At 41.0% G+C, this 18,496-nt stretch overlaps 1 protein-coding gene across 4 annotated transcripts; it reads left to right on the plus strand.

Moving 5' to 3' along the window:
* Positions 1-280: 280 nt before the first annotated feature.
* On the plus strand, positions 281-18,172 carry LOC6506996 (tetraspanin-18). 4 transcript variants are annotated; one of them, XM_001956824.4, is made up of 7 exons: positions 282-544; positions 829-922; positions 13,393-13,512; positions 14,005-14,103; positions 15,283-15,411; positions 17,389-17,748; positions 17,802-18,172. In XM_001956824.4, the coding sequence occupies exons 3-7, from the start codon at positions 13,447-13,449 to the stop codon at positions 17,949-17,951; spliced, it is 804 nt and encodes a 267-aa protein (XP_001956860.1). In that variant the 5' UTR covers positions 282-544; positions 829-922; positions 13,393-13,446; the 3' UTR covers positions 17,952-18,172. The 4 variants fall into 4 exon arrangements, with proteins under 4 accessions (XP_032309964.1, XP_001956860.1, XP_014765024.1 ...); XM_014909538.3 differs by having other exon boundaries at positions 282-426; XM_032454073.2 differs by lacking the exon at positions 829-922 and having other exon boundaries at positions 281-544.
* The last annotated feature ends 324 nt before the right edge of the window (positions 18,173-18,496 follow it).

The following is an 18,496-nucleotide window of genomic DNA, read 5'->3' on the forward strand; positions in this document are numbered from 1 at the left end:
TAGTTCTCAGTTGCTAAGTTCAAAAACTGATAAGCTCAGAATTCAAAAGACCGTTATTTCCCGCCAATCTGGCAACCCTTAAGCTCAAGCTTAAGATTTGAAACAGCTTGAAAGCTTCGCTCGAATAGCTTTTGCCTCCCAAGTTTTGGGCCCGGCTACGTTTTTGTGCTGCTCCCCAGCCATGGCTCTCAAAGTGGAGCTTTCAGCTGGCCCAACCTGCTATTTGTGAGCATGTGTATTGGTGCGGCTGCTGCTTCTGCTGCTGCTGCTGCTGAAACCGAAACAGAAACAGAAGTAAACCGTCACTTCGTAAGCACAAGTCGCTGAAATCGGTCGCACAGTCTCCCGCGTCGAGTGCCGTTGAGTGATTTAAGCCACGATTTCTGAGCTGGATTGAGAACCAAGCACCCAGCACCCAAGCGCCAAGTACGAACGTATAGTCCGAATCCGAATAGGCCGAGTTAGAATCGTTTAAGCCAACACACCCTACGCTCTCGGCTCCTCGCTTCTCCGCCTCTCTTTTCATCCGGAGCTCAAGCCATCGGTGCGTCTCTATCTCGAGTTATCTGTGGGACATTCTCTGTGCCTGTATTTGTCTGGTTGTGAGTGTGTGTGTGTGTATGTTGTGTGTGTGTTCTACCGATTTTGTGTATAATTTTTTGCGCGCGCTCAATCAAAACAGTGCGATTTTCCATTGTAGTACTACAAAATCCTAACAATACTTACTATATCCTTGTTTTCCTTGCAAAATAAACCCCCGAAAAAATCATAAATTTTTTCCAAGTTGAAAGCTAAAATTCTCAAATATATATTCCGGAATCATTGCAGTTTCGAGTCGAAACATCGAGAGTGGGTCGTAAATCTTCGACGCATCCTAAATTATTAAATAGCTCGCATCGCAGCGTGCCCCTATATTTCACAGGTAAGTTTTTGTCTTAGTTTCGGGAGTGCGCATTTCTCAAAAAAAAAAAAAGTAAAATAAAAGAAACAAAATGTGAATAAACAGGGCGAGTGCTACCGTTCCCAGCATACGAGTGTATATGAACCAACCACCCACCCAGCCAACCACCCACCGCCCACGCCCTTGGGCATCCCATCCGGGCTCTGGCCTCTCTTTTCCTCCAGCTCGTCCTCCGTCCATCCGATTCTTTGATACGCACACACTTTTTGCGTCGTTCCTGCCACTCCCCCGCCTCCTGCGCCCAATTCCTTGATTGCTGATGCTGCTGCCGCCAGCCGCCTGCCGCCCACCCCCAATTCCGGCCCTGGACTTTTTGTGCTTTGCTCCCTTCACAGTTCCTGATACCGTTGCCTTTTGAGGCCGCTGCCCTGGCATCTGTGCTACTTTTCAATTGCGCGGCATCGCTTCATGTTCATCACATGTTCCACCATACCTTTCAAGTTTGCACCGAAAAAAATATAGAAAAAGGTTCTATAATATCAAGTTATCCCTAAACTATTATCTAACATTTTTTTTAAGTTTAAAATCAAGTTCAGAAACTTTCAAAAACTTTAAATAAAATATTGTTATATGAGTCGTGAAATGTTTAAATCACAATATTTTATTATATCCTAATGAATTCTATTAAAAAAATATATTAATTATAAATTCATATATATTATAATGTCAAATTATCTATAATCTATAGTTCACCATCTTTTTTAATTGATTTTAAATTTCAAAACTTTCCAAAACTTTAAATTAAATAATGATATACTATCCTGTATATCTTTCTATCTCAATATTTCATTATTTCCAAATGAATTCTTAACAAAATAATTTTTTTTTTTATTATTTTTTTTTTTTTATTTCTACATCCTTATATCATTTAACAAAAAATAAAATAATCTGAAACTTGAGATTCTTCCTATCTTATCTTGAAATATTTGTTAACGTGCACCCAAAGTGAAAGGTTCCCTTCTGCAGTTTCCTCAATCTCTCCCTCTCTCAAATTGTTCTTTTTTTTTTTGTGAAGTTTTTTGAATTTCTGTGCAATTTCTTCAGCTCCACCGCCATTCGCTTTTTGATCTTGAAAACATGCTGACTCCACCGAGTTCTCCCAGTACCAAGTACCCCCCATGGCTCCACTCCCTGCTTTCTGCAAAACAACAACCTGTCCGCTCATTGAGAGCCGAACAAGTTTGTCAGGAAAACCAATAAAGCCAGAAGAATTGCTTATTGGAAATGAGAAGACAGAAGACTGAAGACCGAAGACAGACCGCGGCGAGAGAGTCTACGGAGTGGAAATGGAGAAAAAGCGAAGCTCCATCCCACAAATCTCACATTTGATGGCCGACTAAATGGGGGAATGGGGCTACCAGGCTGATTATGATTACTTTCCTGTACCGCAGACTCACTTTTATTTCGTTATATTATTCCGGCATGAAACTGCCAATTAAATTATTCTACTGCGGCGTTTATCTTTGCACGGAAATGTGTGCAAAATATTATAAAAACGTTACGTGACCATAAATTCGCGTTTGATAATAATCTTTTAATCAGTCTGCCAACAGTCTGAAAATAATTATTCATCCAGCGAGAAATCAGATTTAAACTGCTAATATTCTGAATGAAGTTTAGATTTGTGAGCCGAGTTGTTGGAACTGATTGGCCAAAAAGAACGATTAAATATTATTGGAATTTATTTACAGTCCGGCTCTGACAAAAAAACAAGATTTTACCCTCCGGCGCAGTCAAATAAAATACTAAAATTCTGCCACAAAACACAGTGCATGGCTGTGGGGATTTATTTTCCCAAGTAAGCAGAACCAACAAGCCGGCAGAATAGGTAATTAACTAGCAAATATTGGCCTGGATTAAACAATATGTTGTTTTAAAATTAAAATGCCAGCTGGCAGTTACGATGGCCTAGATACTCTACTTCCTCTTGAGGCATTGCCAAAAGAGACTCCTCTTAGTGTTTGCTTGGAGGTTCAATAGTAATTTTCAGCTACATATCTCCCCTATGAGATCTCGATTGCCTGGGGCCTCTAGTGAAGCACCTGCCAATTGGGATTGAGTAATTGGCTTACTGCAACTACCCCAGCATCTAGATTCCAGACTCCGGGCACGTAAATGGCTCACAAATCTCAGGAACCGCTTAAGCGGGCGATGAGTCGAACAAAAGTTATGCACTTCGTGGATCTGCGAAGGTGGCAGTGGGTTTGTTTAGTGCAGGTGCTCACTGCACCTGAAAACTTAAAGAAAACTTTTGAAAGAGGGACTCTGTATGCCACATAAAGTAAGTATAGTAGTCGGAAGCCGAGTTAACCAACCCGTTTTGAAGAGAACTTGCCAAAAGCCAACTTTCCATTGGGAAATCGCACGCTAATGCACAGCCAAAAGGCAATAACTCAATTGGCAAATATCCGCAGCACTCTTGGCCTGGCAGAACCAAGCCGAACTCAACTGAAGCCTGACTTGCCGAAATGTGCAACATAATTCAATTAGGACTGAAAGCCGCATACAAACAGTAGCAAATTTTCGAAACAATCGCCCAGCAAGCATGAAATTCGCCAAAGGCCAATGTATCTGTAGGTCCAGCCCCAGTTGGCCCCCTTTAATATGGGGAGATATAGATGGTTGGATTTAGTCTTTTGTCGCTGACACAGCCCCGAAACTCGAATTTAAACTGCTTCTCCCAAGGTGAACGAGCTCGCCCTGAACAGGGCCGAAACTATAAAGTCCAGTATCTGAAACTTCGCCAGATACTCCGCATCTGCATCGGGTTACGTGTTGCGCATGCGTTGTCTCTACACATATTTTATGGTAATTCGAACTTGATAGCCGCCTTGGACTTTCACACATAAAGTGTATTTGGTAGCACTACCCTCGTCAAGTGGTGTTCTTTGATTTTTTTCACACAGCCAACTAGTATTACATGGGCTTTCTGATTGTGGCTCGAATTACAGCCGCGCAAGTTCACTGCTTAGTTGGTAATTAAAATCAAGACTGCCATTTTTCTCCGCCATTCCAAAGGCATTAGATCTCCACCTCTTCCAGCGGATGCCGAGAGTAGCTGAGTAACTTTGTGGCTGCCACAGTCCCCACTGTGATTTGCGGCAATTGTCCAGCCATCAGGCAGCCATCCAGCCATCCAGCCATCCAGACATCCAGACATCCAGCCATCCAACAATCCAACCATCTGGTCAACCATCCGCCCTGGGCCTGGGATACTTAATCTGCGGCTTTCCATTCGAATCGATTCGATTCAGCCTGTCGGCATTGTCTCAATGCAACAATACTTGCAGTCCCTAGCTGGCCATTTCGCCAATGTAGACTGTCATTGATTTAAGTTAATTAAAAACTTTAAGCCTGAGTAGGGATGTGGAGGGAAAACCAACTAATCCGGGACTTACAAAGAGACGAAGATTGAAGTAATGGCTGGAAAACGAAGGGGAAACTATCGATTTAGGTTGCATTTTAGGTCAGTTAGATAGATCGCTTAATCAAACGGAAATGAAGTATTTTGTAACTCCACAATTTCTAAAAATTGAAAATGAAGAGAGAATAGTGTTCCCTTGAGGAAAAGCCTATTATATCGTTACAAGATAGGCCCAAAATCTGATGACCAATTCATAATCGGCCAAGTCCGGAGGCAAGTCTCCCATTTGTATCTTTTCTCAGGCCCGGCAGGTGCAATAACTCTTTCGCTCCACACATGATTAATGAACCCGAACTACTAATAACTGCACGCATTGTTCAGGAAACCGAAATGAAAAAATAAACTTAGGTATGAACTAAAAAAAAAAATGTTTACTTTCGCAAGCCATGAAAATCTCCAGACTGCCGTCTGGAGCAACAAAAAACAGATTGTGATGATTACGCAATTGGAAATGCGTAACTTTGATTTCTGTCCGTTACTGGGCGCTTAATTGAGGTGGCTCTAAACTGTGGCAGGGAAAGCACCCAAAGCAGGCCAAAAAATAAATGTAAGTGCCGGGCAGCAATTAACTCGGATACCCACTTAATCACTGCGCTCGCCCACCAACCAACCTCATCTCGGAAGACTCAATCAACAGATACATTATGTATCTATTTGTGATGACCATTTGTAATTGAATAAAATGTCGACGACGCATCGGTTTAAGTTTGTTTTGAAATTTTGTTTATTTTTATTTGACTTTTTTTTTGTGAGAGAGAAAAAAAGAAAACAAAAAGTGAAAGTCCAAATATGCAAGGCGACGTGCTGCTGCAACAGTGCATATTAATTTCTTAAGCTTTTATTTTATTTTTTTTCGACGGCGACGGCGACAGGCAGACTGTGGCACGCCTCTGGCACTTTTTTTGGAATTTTCTTTGGTGGCGATTAACACCCAAGAGCCAGTTTGGCATTGTTTAACAATTTCTCACTCGAGCCGGCCAGTGGCCATCGCCTTTTGGCCCCTGAAAAGGTTCGCTTTGGCCGTTTCTGTGTTGCATATTTGCGCAGTGATGCAATTGGCCAGTACCATGTACCATGTACCATGGATGCGGACAAGTTTGGAGATACAGAGCGCGGCAGGTGGCTAGCTGGTAGAGTTGCTCTGAATGGGGGTCTAGTTTGCCTATTTGGTTACGTTTTATTTGCAATAAAATCGGACTACGATTGCATAAGTTGTTTCAAAATGTAAGCAGCGGGCCTCCCTTCGCTCTATTGGCACAAGAAAAGTAACTATCTCTGATGAATAGCTGACGGAATATTATATCATAAATCTTGTAGGCTTGTAAGTCATATCAGGAAAGATATGAATTTTTTTGCAACACATTCTGTTCTCACATTCTGGCGGGGCTCTCTGGCTTTCAGGAAGTAGTAACTCTCCTCTATTAGATAAGTTGGGGGGCCTAGGGGCGCTGGAATTACGAACATCATCCAAAAACTTCCCACATAAATTTAAGAGCTCTGGCTGGGATGTGGGGGGCGCGTACTCTCTCGCCCTCGCCGACTAATGCGATATTTCATAGCTGCAGTGGCAGAAACTTCATGGATGCACATTTTTTTATTTGTTCACTCCCATGCGTTGTTGCCACTCCGGGGCTACTCCCAACTCGGAGCAAGTCTTGCCCCACAGCCGCGTGAGTGCAATTGCAAAATATTGAAATCGAATGAGAAGCATTGATTGCAATTGCATTGCGAATGCCAAAATGTGAATCGGGTTGTCGGGTTGGCCAACATAATGGCCATAGCCTGGGCGATTATCTTTTGCATGTGGCGCGAGGTGGCTGGAGGTGCCAGGAGGAGGAGGAGGAAGTGCCAAAGGTTGTGAATGTGAAAGTTGAGCTGCGGCAAGGAGAAAAACTATCCAAACAAAAGAAGCAAATAAGCCGCAAGTTAAGCGCATTGAACTTGGCCCCTTGGGGGCCAAAAGAAAGTTAAATAATCAGTGAAGATCATACGTCCGACACGAACCGCAGTTCACACTTTTTAGTCGCAGTCGCAGTCGCAGTCGCGTGTGGATGCCACTCTTCATGTCTGTCCACGACTGTACAGCATGCTGGAGGAGCTGGGGGTAGGTGTCTGGTCTGTCTGGTACTTATTTCATTTAAATATATGAAAAGTAATATGGAAACGTTTTTCCTCTTTAACCGAGCAATTTGCGCCCCGTGACTCGGAATGGGAATTATCTAAGCAGACCCTGGCAGGGCTCTGGGATCGCGACTCACTCACTCAATCAGCTGCTTCACCTCACATACCATAGACCCTGCATATATTACATATAATTTTTATATATATTTCGTATACCTCCGCCGAGTGTAGATGCGCATCTGTTTAGCTTGTAGTTGTCCGCCCTCGCAGAAAATGGTCGGATTGGGGGGAGGGAGCTCCAACTTTAATGGAAATTTATTTGCATCTGTTATGAATTGAAGAGACAGCGGGCGTTGGTTATGTTGGTTGCTCGGTTTCTGTTTTGTCTCTCAAATGCAGGAAACAGTCGCTCCAACACACCAAACACAACCGCACATCCCACACCACACAGCACACACGGCGTATGTGTAATCTCTTTGTGTAACAATGCCCTGTGAACTCCCAATTGGACAGAAACCCAATTATTTAGGGAATGTCTACATCACAATTGAACTGGAACTTCATGTAGTTCCCTTTCATCCATGAATGGATAGAACTTTCAAAGAGAATAGTTCATTTTATAAATTTTATGCAAATTAATTTCAAACCAAATATGAAAAGTTGTCAAGTTTCAGTCCTACCCCACAGTTCTACCATTCTGATTTATATGCATATAAGGTTATATAACTTGGATTCCCCATTATTATTCCCAACTTTTGTATTCTCCGCCGAACAACTTTGATTTGACTTTGGCAGCCTCTTTTTCTGGGTTTGTTTATCTTTCTTGAAAGGCCCTCCATTATGCTGGCCAAATAGAGACATTTTAAAGCATTTCATTATCATTTTTTATAAGCATTTTTTATTGATGAAAAGTGAAAAAGGGAAAAGTAACAAAAACACAGTGAAATAGAAACAAGGGACGGACAAAAGCAAATCATTTGCCAGCTCATTATAAGCTAAATAAATGCAAGTATGTCAACCTCGTTCAAGATACTCAGATACACAGATACAGATACAGATACATAGAAGTCAGATACATTACCCGTCTTGCAGAAACAAGAGCCGCTCATAACTGGAGCAATGAGCAATAATAAACCAAAAACCGAGAGACATTGAACAAATTCTGGTTCTGGGCGAGTTTCACTTTTCAGTTGGAGGGGATAAAAGAATAACACAAAAAGTCATAAAGCAAAAATAATTAAAACCGAAAAAAATTAATAAAGATTGAAGTGAAAAGAGGGGAGGAGCGGAGTGGTAACTACCCACTCAATTAAGTAAATATATATGCAAAGTTTCATTTCTTTGTCCCCACCAGCTATGGTATAATTGGCCCCAAATAGTTTCATTCTTTCTCGTATTGCCATTTACCTTAAACTAGGTCAGTGTCTGAAAGGTTCTTTTTTTCGACGTCTCGCGTTCTTGACAAAAATTTGAAGCATAAGCTGAAATATTTGGGTGGGGTCAGTGGTAAGAAGAGTGTGGGGAAAAGCTTTACAATTAGATGGGAAGTTCTCTTAATAATAATTGAAATATTTTAGTAGATTTTTAGATATGACACGACGTGCTCAGTCGTTCATCAACATTTTTCTGACAAATTTTATATAGAAATCTCCCAGCGATTTGACGTTTTGACATTTTTTGTTCGAAACTTGTTCAACTTATTTGCATACCAACTTCTGTCATTATTTTGTAATCAAATCTAGAGTAAAACTTTTTCAAAAATTCCTCCCCGAGCCACTAAAAAAACAAAAAGGAAGGCAAAAATGTATCGCATAACTCTGCTAAATGGCCAGACATGTGTCTGGGTGTCTCTCTTGGCCGGTTGGCTAGTTGGCCGGTTCGCATTTTGGGGACAACCCGACTGGCCGGCTACCTGGCTCTACACAGCAAGAAAAATAGTTTAAAGTTGTGTAATACTATAAGCCTTGGACACATGGTATTGTCTATAAAAATACCTGATATCCTAGCCCCTTTTTTTCGCCGAGTATCTATAAGATTGCTCTCATAACACGGGTAGGTGGAGGCGGAGGGGCGTTGCCATCACCGGCGCTCGCTTACGGCACACGGCGTGGTCCAGTGCACATGGCCCAAACGGAGCTGTCAGGTGTTAAATTGGCAAGCCATCAAATGGCAGCAAACACGGCAACAAACATCGCCCCGGCCAAGACCATTGACCTAAAAACTGAATAAAAAATGAAAAATATAATGGTCGGAGTCAGACAAAGGTGCTAGCTCTTCGACTTGAAGACTCCAGCCGCCGACGTTTCGACTCGAGCCCACTAATTACGTCAAATTAACGCACTTCATGTGATTATATAAGCAAACTAGCAACAACTAGCATCGCTTTTGAGAGACCCACTCCGAAGTTGAATGACATTATGAAGTGAAAAATGGAATAGAAGTTAACACAAATTTTTGTATTTAATTAGACGTGCAGGAAGGTGCTGTCACATCAAACGAGTAATTTAATTAGACCAATTCTGGGTACAATTTCTGGCATGTCCTTTTCGAAAGATTCGGGTCGTAAATTCAGGGGCGTTGGCTTTATGGATATTTTGAAATTCGCCGCCCGAGGAGTTGGCAAACTTCGCTCCGGCTTTTATATTTGCATTAATTAAGCGAAATTTATAAATAAATTGATTGTGTGGCTCGTGCGGGTCTCACAACTAAGCCGAACACCATCCCAAAAACAACACCCCACCAACAGCGTCAATATTGCGTTATATTTCGTTCAATTAATGGATTTTAATTCCAGTCGGATAAGTTCGGGTTTAAAGCATCTTTTTTTTGTTTTGTGGGGACACAAATTTAGCAATTTGCGGATAAAACAAAGAAAAAGGTTAAATTAAACTTTTAAATTGGATGGATCGATAAAATATTAAACCATAAACCAGGTTAGAGCAAGGGATACGGTTGGCTAAGGTTAGAGTCAGTTGGGAGAGGGTTTTATTTGATTTTTTATTTGAAAAATATGATAAAAAGCTGGAGAAAAAGGGGCTTAAATAATGATGCTGATTAAATATGTGTATTAATAAATAAAAAGAGAATAAGTCATTCAAAGGCAGTAATAGAGGATGACTAAGCAATAATATAACTAACTACTCTGTCTCCCTAGACCTGATTTAGACATTAAAATTATATATACTATAGTATTCTAAGCAGTTCCCAGGCGAGAAATCTTGGCATTAAAAGCCTTTTGATGCTTCCACCTCATCCGCTCTCATATGCAAACCTCTGAGAGGGGAGTTCATGGGCCACCCACCTACATTTAAGTACTGTTTTGGAGGGCCAGGTGACCCAATTGAGGCTTATTACTCTATAATTTAATTACCCATTCTGGGGAAGACAGGGAGCGGCGGAGTTGGGCGTTAAGTATGGGAATCAAGACTCGTGGAGAACCGAGGAAATTCTCACGCTTTGACAGCTGGCAAGTGGCTGTGCTCTGTGGTGGTTCTGCGGCACTTTTGGTTTCGAAGCGTGATGGGGTTTTTTTTTCTCTTGTTCTGTGATTGCTCGTTCAGTGGCTATTACTATTTTTCATCCAAGCCCCTCCGGAGCCAGGCAGCAAATCAAATCAGAACCGAAGAGATGGAAAATGGTTCGGGGAAGAGGGAATGCCTCTAGAAAGCCAATGCCAATAAATAAAATTTCTAAATTCTTGGCAAGCCAACGAACGTGACAAGTGTGAACACACATGAACACTCGAGGTCACAATACTAGTGGTACAAATAAATACATTCTGACCAAAACAGAATTCTTGTAATATTTTTGTTCAAAATATCATTAGTAAAATGAAAATGCCATTGAATGTTGAGAAATGAAAAACTGGGAAAACACTTCCGTTCGAGTGACAAAAATTTATGGGCCAAGGCATTGACAGGCTTTTCATTTTTTCCACTTTCTGCCACCTTTCAACTCTTGTTTTTCCCTCGACATCTCTTTTTTTTTTAAAGGTTTTCTTTTTAATTAATAAAAGTTACGACTTTCTTTAACCCATTTTGACTGGGAAGCTGCGGAAAAAAGATGCTGACGGTACCCACAAGAAAATCACTTCCAGTCCCCGCTCGAATTTCCTTTCTGCAATAGAAAATGCTTTAATCACTGCCGCCGAAATAAATAAAAAGAAAAAAATGCATTGTTTTCAAAGAGTGGAGGAAGCACTTCCACTCCAAAACACCAACTTTCTATGCTGTTGTTCGACAGAAATATTGTTCGAGCATGTGCAAGCATTTAATTACGCAAATAATAAACAAAAGCCAAATCCGAATGCAAGTCAGCGGAGAGACCCATAAATTTGTAATTTATTATTGGCTGGTTTTGTGCTATTTTTTTTGTGGTTTTAATTGAGATGATATACAAAATTGAACTTTTAATCATGAAACGGCATTTAAGTTGAGCTCTAAAATGTATATTTATGATATCCTTACAAAAGAGCTCTAAAAAATTAGCTTTACCGTGTTTTTGGTTAATTTTTTGTTTAAAAAAATCTAATATTTGAGTTCTAAAGAGATTCTGCAAGCACATACATCGTATTAGGGAAAGTCAATATCCCAAACTTAATATTTGATTTAAGATAAAATGCTGATGTTGCTGCTGCTGCTGGTGCTTCTACCGAAGGCATGCAGAAATTTTGCCAATATTTTCCATAAGCCACTCGAAAGTTAATTACAAGATTTATCTCAGACACGTGTGGGTGTACATGTACACCATATATGTATGGATATACTACATATTCCAGTTAACATGTCTGTGTGCTAATGGGAAGCTTTTGAATTTTGTATGGGCTGAGAATCAGAAACCTGAAACCCTGGGCTGCTGCTTAGTGGGTGGCTGCGTGAAGCTTTTCCTCTCAGGTGAGCCAGCCAGTAATTAAAGCTTTGAACTAAACTGCAGTCTTAATGAATAGATAAAGGTAAAAGTTGAAACTGTTTCAGGCCAAATGAACGCGTTGAATCCGAGAAATACACACGAAAGTCATAGCAAGCGATTGGGTAAATATTTACCAAACAAATACAATTTTTAAGTGAGATTGTCCAATATTTGGGAGGACAAACATTTGCATTGTTATTGTCGAATTTTATGTATATTTACTTTCTCAATCGAACCGGTCTTGTTCTGTCAGTTGTTGAGATAAAATGCAAATTGACATGCAAATGGGGATACTTTTTTTAGTACTTTATCTGCGACTTAATACCTGGCAGAGACAAATGAGTTACTCGGACGTATACTTAATATATTCCCAAACAACACCTTGAATTTGAAGAATTACATATTAGCGATTCAATGTCATAACCATTATGCAGTATCCGTTAAGCTGCCATTAGCATGTGCTATCATCAGAAAATTTAAACTAATTTTAAGCTAGAACGTCAGATGTCTGAGAAAACAATGGAAAAGCAATTAAAAATTTGTTGATAAACTTTTTGTTGATATTTTTTTCGGAAAGGAGGGAAGGAAATGCGGCAAATGCGGCGCCCACAGAAGCTGGGCTTAGGCCCCTTCGAGCATTTTGCATTCAAGTACCTCGTGCACTCAGCTCTCGTAGTACATATATACGCGTCCACAATTACATTTCTGCCAAAACATCATTAGGGGTAAGGCAGGGCTGCCTCTACCAGGCTCAAAGGGACCAGGAAAAAAGAATGAGAACAAAAATGTTGGCAAGGAAAATGTTTGCCAGTCGCCGCGACTTGGCAACAGCATCAAAAAGTGGGTACAAATTTTGTACAACATGGCTCAAAAAAAAGGTGTTCCAAATGCCATAGAAAGGTTTTAGTAAATTTTATAAATTTATGGTTTAAGTGGCATTTTACTAGAGTTTTTTGATAGCCAAGCATACTATATTTATGGCTTAAAAATCGAGTAAGAAAATAATAATATTTCTCCAAGTGCACCACGCAATGCGAGCAGAGCTGAGGGCTTAGCTTCGCTGTGCCGAGTGCTCTACTTTTCAAACTTCAATAGCTCGTGACATTGTTTGTGTGTACGGGCTATACATATATATTATATGGTATGGTCTGTGTATATATACCCGAATAACTACACACACGCTTGTTGTGAGGCTCAGAACTTGCCACAACAACAACAACAACTGTGAAACCAGCTGCCAGCAGAGAAAGAATCTGAAAAGAAAAGTGCTCGGAACAGTCGGGGTACGGGATGCTGCTAATGAGAAAGTTTACTTGGAACGAGAAGAGATGCTGGAGATGAAGATTGAGATTCCCGCCGACTCGATGAATTAATGAATGAACGAAAGCTTGTAATTTACTCGGTCAATTTTTCGAGCTGCTCTAGGAATTAAAGTATCTTGTATCTGGATGATGACAGGCGATAGCAGCGCTTTGTGTCTCTCATAGATCTCCATCGCGTATACGACTAGTTGAACAAGTTGTCTGGAAATAGTTGTTTGAAATAATTAAGTAATTATCTAGGTAATTTTTAGTAAATGATAATTAATCTCCGGGCAGTCAGTTAGTCAGCAAATTGATTAAAAATATTATAGAGTAACTCTATTATCGTAGAATCTTTTTGAATATTTTTTTCCAACTTCCGTTGAAGTTATTTTTTAACGGCCGCTTCACATGTTAATTTGTTAGGCACGGGGCACGTGCTAACATGGCCGATAACGACTGCAACTTGGCTAGAAATACATTTCTTGTTTATTTTCGTTTCTGGGTATTTTCATTTCTTATTTCTTTATTACTCGTATTGTGTGACACTTTCTTTTCGGGTGTGGGAGTGTGTGTGCCCATCGGAGTGTGGCACTCGACTAGAAATTAACCAAATTAAGTAAAAATATTATTAAATTAGAAAATAACCATGACATTTCTCTTATTGTTCATTGCAGTTGCAGAGAGCCCCTCGGGAGGAGAACAGCCCCAAAATTTCGAAAACAACGAAAATGGTCTTCGACTGCGGAGTCTGGTGTGCAAAGTATTTGCTTTGCATATTCAATTTTATATTTTTTGTAAGTATCTCGAGCGTTAAGTTGAGGTTAAAAAGCAAATTGCGTTAGGTGCGTCCCACCAATCAAAAAATATTTAAAAAAAATTGAAAAAAAAATGTAAATTCCATACCCCCCTTTGCCAAACACATCAAATGCCATGCAACTCAATCAAGCAAATCTCTGCGCAAGCGCTGGTGCTTTTTCCCGCATTTTGAACTTGGTGGCGGCGGTTCATTGACTTTGCCCCAACGTCATCATCATGATTCCATCACCAACATCATAATCATCATTGTCATCATCATCATCATCAGCATTTTCGAATGCAATCAACATGAGCAGGCAACATCATAATAATAACAATCATCAACTGCGTTTGCATGTTGCCGGCAAGGGGGGTCGATGGTTTCGGTCTTGTGTTTTATGTTTCTTTTTTATTTTATATCTATATCTGTATGTAATCCCCGCTTCTACCTTTCGGATACACATTTACACCGCTCTGTTGTCTTTTTGCAGGTGCTAGGCACAATTATATTCGGAGTCGGACTATGGCTGGCCGTCGACAAGCACTCGCTGATTGCTCTCCTCAAGCTAGTCGAAAGCGAACGCATCGAGGTAAGACTGTAGCTGACTGTAGCCCCAATCGGCTGTCCGGGAGAAAGTGTTACTTGAGAAACACCCTCAAGTCGGTGAAGGCGCCCAATCCAACTGCAATCCACTCAATTATAACGCACAATTCATACGCAACCCATCGAAGTGTGTAATTCATCCATACCGTGTATTGCCTGACTAGAAAAAATATAAATCAACCCCGAAATATATAGATCAAGCTCACGTGCAGGCACTCCAGTAAATGTCTGTAGTTAGTGGTTTATGATTTCTAAAAAAAAATGTATAATTATAGAATAAACAAGTTGGTCTACGGGGAGGAACAAATAAGCTAATCAAAGTGCACGATGCATTGTGATGACAAGCTGACCCACAATAGGGGAAGGTTTTTTTCAAATGTAATAATAATTGGGTTGGAATAGTACTTTCAGGGCAACCCCCAAAAAAAACTAACTAAACTTAATGGAAAGAGTAAATAGTAATTTGATTAAAAATCCAGCTCATAAGGAACTTGATTTTGAACCTCTTCTTTGGCTGAAAAATTGCCGATACAAGTTCAACTTTATTAATGAAGCAAAAACTCAAAGTACAACTTTGGCAAAATGAACAAATTATAGCTTCAAGTTGTACACCCACTCCAGGGACTTCCTAACCCCCACATTCCCACAAATAAACTTTTCCAACCCAATTCACCCAACTAATCCCCAACTATGACAAATTCCATCAAAAAGTTGCATGTTCAGTGTTAACTAAAGTTCTGGAACGGAACGGAAAGGGACCTCTTTCTATCTGATGCTTTGGCAAAACACACATGGAAAGTGCATGTCCTTCCACACACGAGGTCTAATTGCAGGGTCACCTAGGATAAACATGCAGCAACTAATTGAGAAACTTTAGCAGCAACTCTCTATCGGATACAATTGTTGAGTTTGGTCAATGAACTTCCCACATGACACAAAGCACTTATCCCTCCGATCTTTAAAATTTGCCTACGCCAATTGGGTAAAATATATACAGGGACATAATTGAATTACTTAAATGAGGAAGAAAGACATAAATTTATTTTTGGTCAGTTCAAAGTTTAATTACGTATACGCAGTGTGGGGCCATCATCTGCAATTACTCGCACATAGCTCACCATTTATGTAATTTGTATTTATTTGTTTCTCGTTCACTTTTTTTCAGCAATTTACACAGCCTCAGGTCATAGAGCAACTGGCCTACGTTCTGCTCGTCATCGGAGCTGTCATGTTCTTCATGAGCTTCTTGGGATATCTGGGGGCGATGCGGGAATCCCGCTGTCTGCTTTCTACGGTAAGTGAACAAATCGAATATTAAAGACTGTGCCAGGCTACAGTGCAGGTCACAAAACTAAGCAAGGAAGCTATAAAATTAACTATTAAAGGCCTCTTAATTTAATAGTCAATAACCATATAGTTAATAGTCTTTAAAATACTACTCCCAGTTCAACAACTTTTATGAACTTTTATTGGTGAAACGGATTGTCACAAAAATTTACATTTCCCCGCGCAATCAATGAGTCCAATCAGAGTTTTTACGAACTTGCATCATCGAATTGAAGATGCACCCAGGCCTGGGACTTGGGATTGCCAACAACGTTTGTTTGCATACATATTTCACAGAAACTCTTTTGGGTAAACTTTTTTTTTCGTGCTGAAGTGCTGAAGAGGATTTCCATTTGACTTTGAATTTTTGGCTGGAAAAACCATGAAGGCACCCGTAGAGAAAGTTTTGTACATAACTGGGCATTTCTATAGACCATCTACTGATATATAGCAAGTACATATATAGATACATACATCGATATCGTGAGGCCGGGCTTGTTTAACGAATGGCTTAACCCTCTGATATGATTGTATTGATGTGAGGCGCAATGACAAGCCCTTCACTCGCCGACAACTGACTTGTGAGCGGAATAGTAATTTCTTTCGGTCTAGATGATAATTTACATACGCGTCGATAGGAGGAGGGCCAAGAGGGACTTTCTATTGCCGGGGAATGTAGTCACTCGGGGCGATTGTGGTAATTAACAAACAGTCTTATCGCATAAAGCTGCAGTACTTACTGGACACTGGACACTGCAGTCGCGCCCACCTTTCAGGGCTTGGCCCGACCTGGCCTGACTTAATTGCAGCGACAAAACAGGTGAATTTAATTTACCTGAGCACAGCAATTGCCATCGAGGGACTGGCTCGAAATATTTCTATTTTTGCGCATGCGCAGCGGTGCCGAACACGCGACCTGCATGCGACCCCCTTGAGCACAATTTGCACTTAAATTAGCCAAGGCCATTTGAATAACGCATCCCAAGGCCGGCTGAGCTCTTGGCATGGCTAACACGCTTCAGCATTGCTTATTTCTGGGTAAATACAAAATAAAATTCGAGGCCCTAAACGCTTTCAAAGTGCTCCAAATAAATAAATCCACGAAATAAATTGTTGAAACTTTGTTGGGCATATTAAGTGATTAGGCTCAAGTCAGTCTACCGTTTTTATCTCTGTAATATCCTATTAAAAATCCATTTCATTTCTCGTCTAAAATGTCTACTCTCCATAGGCTGTTGTAGGCTTGTGTATCTGACAGATACATTTACAAGCAGAAGCAGCTACCAACGCCCACGCTCCGGCTCAAAATGGAATTCTGTGAGGCGTAACAGCCACAACAACGAAAACAACAACAATAAGCTTGGCTAAAAGCGAGCATATCTGGCCAACGCATCAGCGACATTAGCCAGAAGAGTAGAACGAACGAAAAGCCGCAAGAGAGCCTTTTCGAAACATGCAACAAAACATTGAGAAGTGACCTTCAGCATTTGTGAGCAGCCGGCTGCTGGTGCTGGTGCTGCATGCTGCGACCGCCGCCCAACCAACCCACCTCCGTTCTCCATACCCCTCCGTATTTATTCCGTATCTGTATCTATCCATGAACTTATGCAACTGTGCTATGTGTGGGCCAAGACTCACCACCAGCGGCAGGCCGACAAATGCTGAACATTTGGCTCAGGGTCAAATGGCTAGATTTTTCTGCACGGCTCATAAAGGGCGACCCGAATTGGGTCAGCCGCGAGCAAGAGCATTCTAAATAAAGTGGTCAGCGAGACCAAATTAATATTAAAAGCTATTAAACCTTGAGGGTAAATGGGTTTTTTAAAATAATAGTTTAAAATAGAAATATACTAATTGGGAGGCAGTATATATTTAAGAGTGTTTGGTGGCTTAAAGTTTATCTTAAAATTGTCATTAAAAACTTTTTAAAATCTCCCTCTTTCAGTATGGAACCTTTTTGATTCTCCTCCTGATTGCTGAGATTACGGCCGGCGGATTGGCTGCCTTTTACAAGGACAGAGTTAGGGCTGAGAGCAAGACCTTCCTGCAGACGACCATCACCAGCTACTCCTTGGGCGAGAACGTGGATGCCACCTCGCTGATGTGGAACCAGTTGATGGGCAACTTTGGCTGCTGCGGAATCACCGACTACCGCGACTTTGAGGCCTCGCCGGCGTGGGTGAACGGAAAGGGCAACCGCACCATTCCGGAGGCCTGCTGCATCCTCAAGGACGTGGCCAAGCTGGTGCCACGCGATGAGGACTGTACCACCAATCCCAGCGATAGCAACAGTTTCTACAAGAAGGTAAGATGAAGAATTATAGATTGAAATTAATTATTAATAAAATATTAATGCAGGGCTGCTACGAGGTCTTCACCGAGTGGCTGATTGGACAGCGTGAACTGATCATCGGCGTCATCGTGGTGGGCATCGTCCACCTGGTGCTGATCATCCTGGCCTTCGCCCTGTGCAAGGCATTCGCCAAATACAACGACATGCGTCTGTAAATCAGCCAGTGTTGTGAGCATTATCCAGAGATAGAAGTAGTAGGAAGTAGTAGGAACGAGCCAAAACAGCAGGACAGTGAAGAGCGATGATCCCTCCTAGAAATCCCCCAGATACCGAAGATACCGTATATACCGACTTACAAGATACAACACCCTACCGAACACCGCGACGTGCTCAAGAAATAAGAATAATCTGCATTTGCCGCATGGACCGGGTCTAAGACACTTACACAGTTTTGAAAGGAAATTAATGAACAGCAGCTCTCTCTCGATTAACGATAAGCTAAGATCATAGCCAGCATAATCCATTTACCGATTACTATTCAAGAATATCTTAAACGAAATGTTGCTCAATGTTTTGCCAGCAAACACGACACAGAAAACATTAAACAGATACCATACGAAAGTCAAAAGTAACTAGAGATCGGGAAGATCGGGAAGTTTTACGATGGAAACTTACTTGAAATATTTATTTGTAAATCTGTTTTGATAGCAGTTTTTAGTTGTTAAGTAGAAAAGTACAGTATGCATCGTACCATATTGTA

The sequence above is a fragment of the Drosophila ananassae genome, chromosome 2R, assembly GCF_017639315.1.
Source record: "Drosophila ananassae strain 14024-0371.13 chromosome 2R, ASM1763931v2, whole genome shotgun sequence".
Classification (NCBI taxonomy): Eukaryota; Metazoa; Arthropoda; class Insecta; order Diptera; family Drosophilidae; genus Drosophila; species Drosophila ananassae.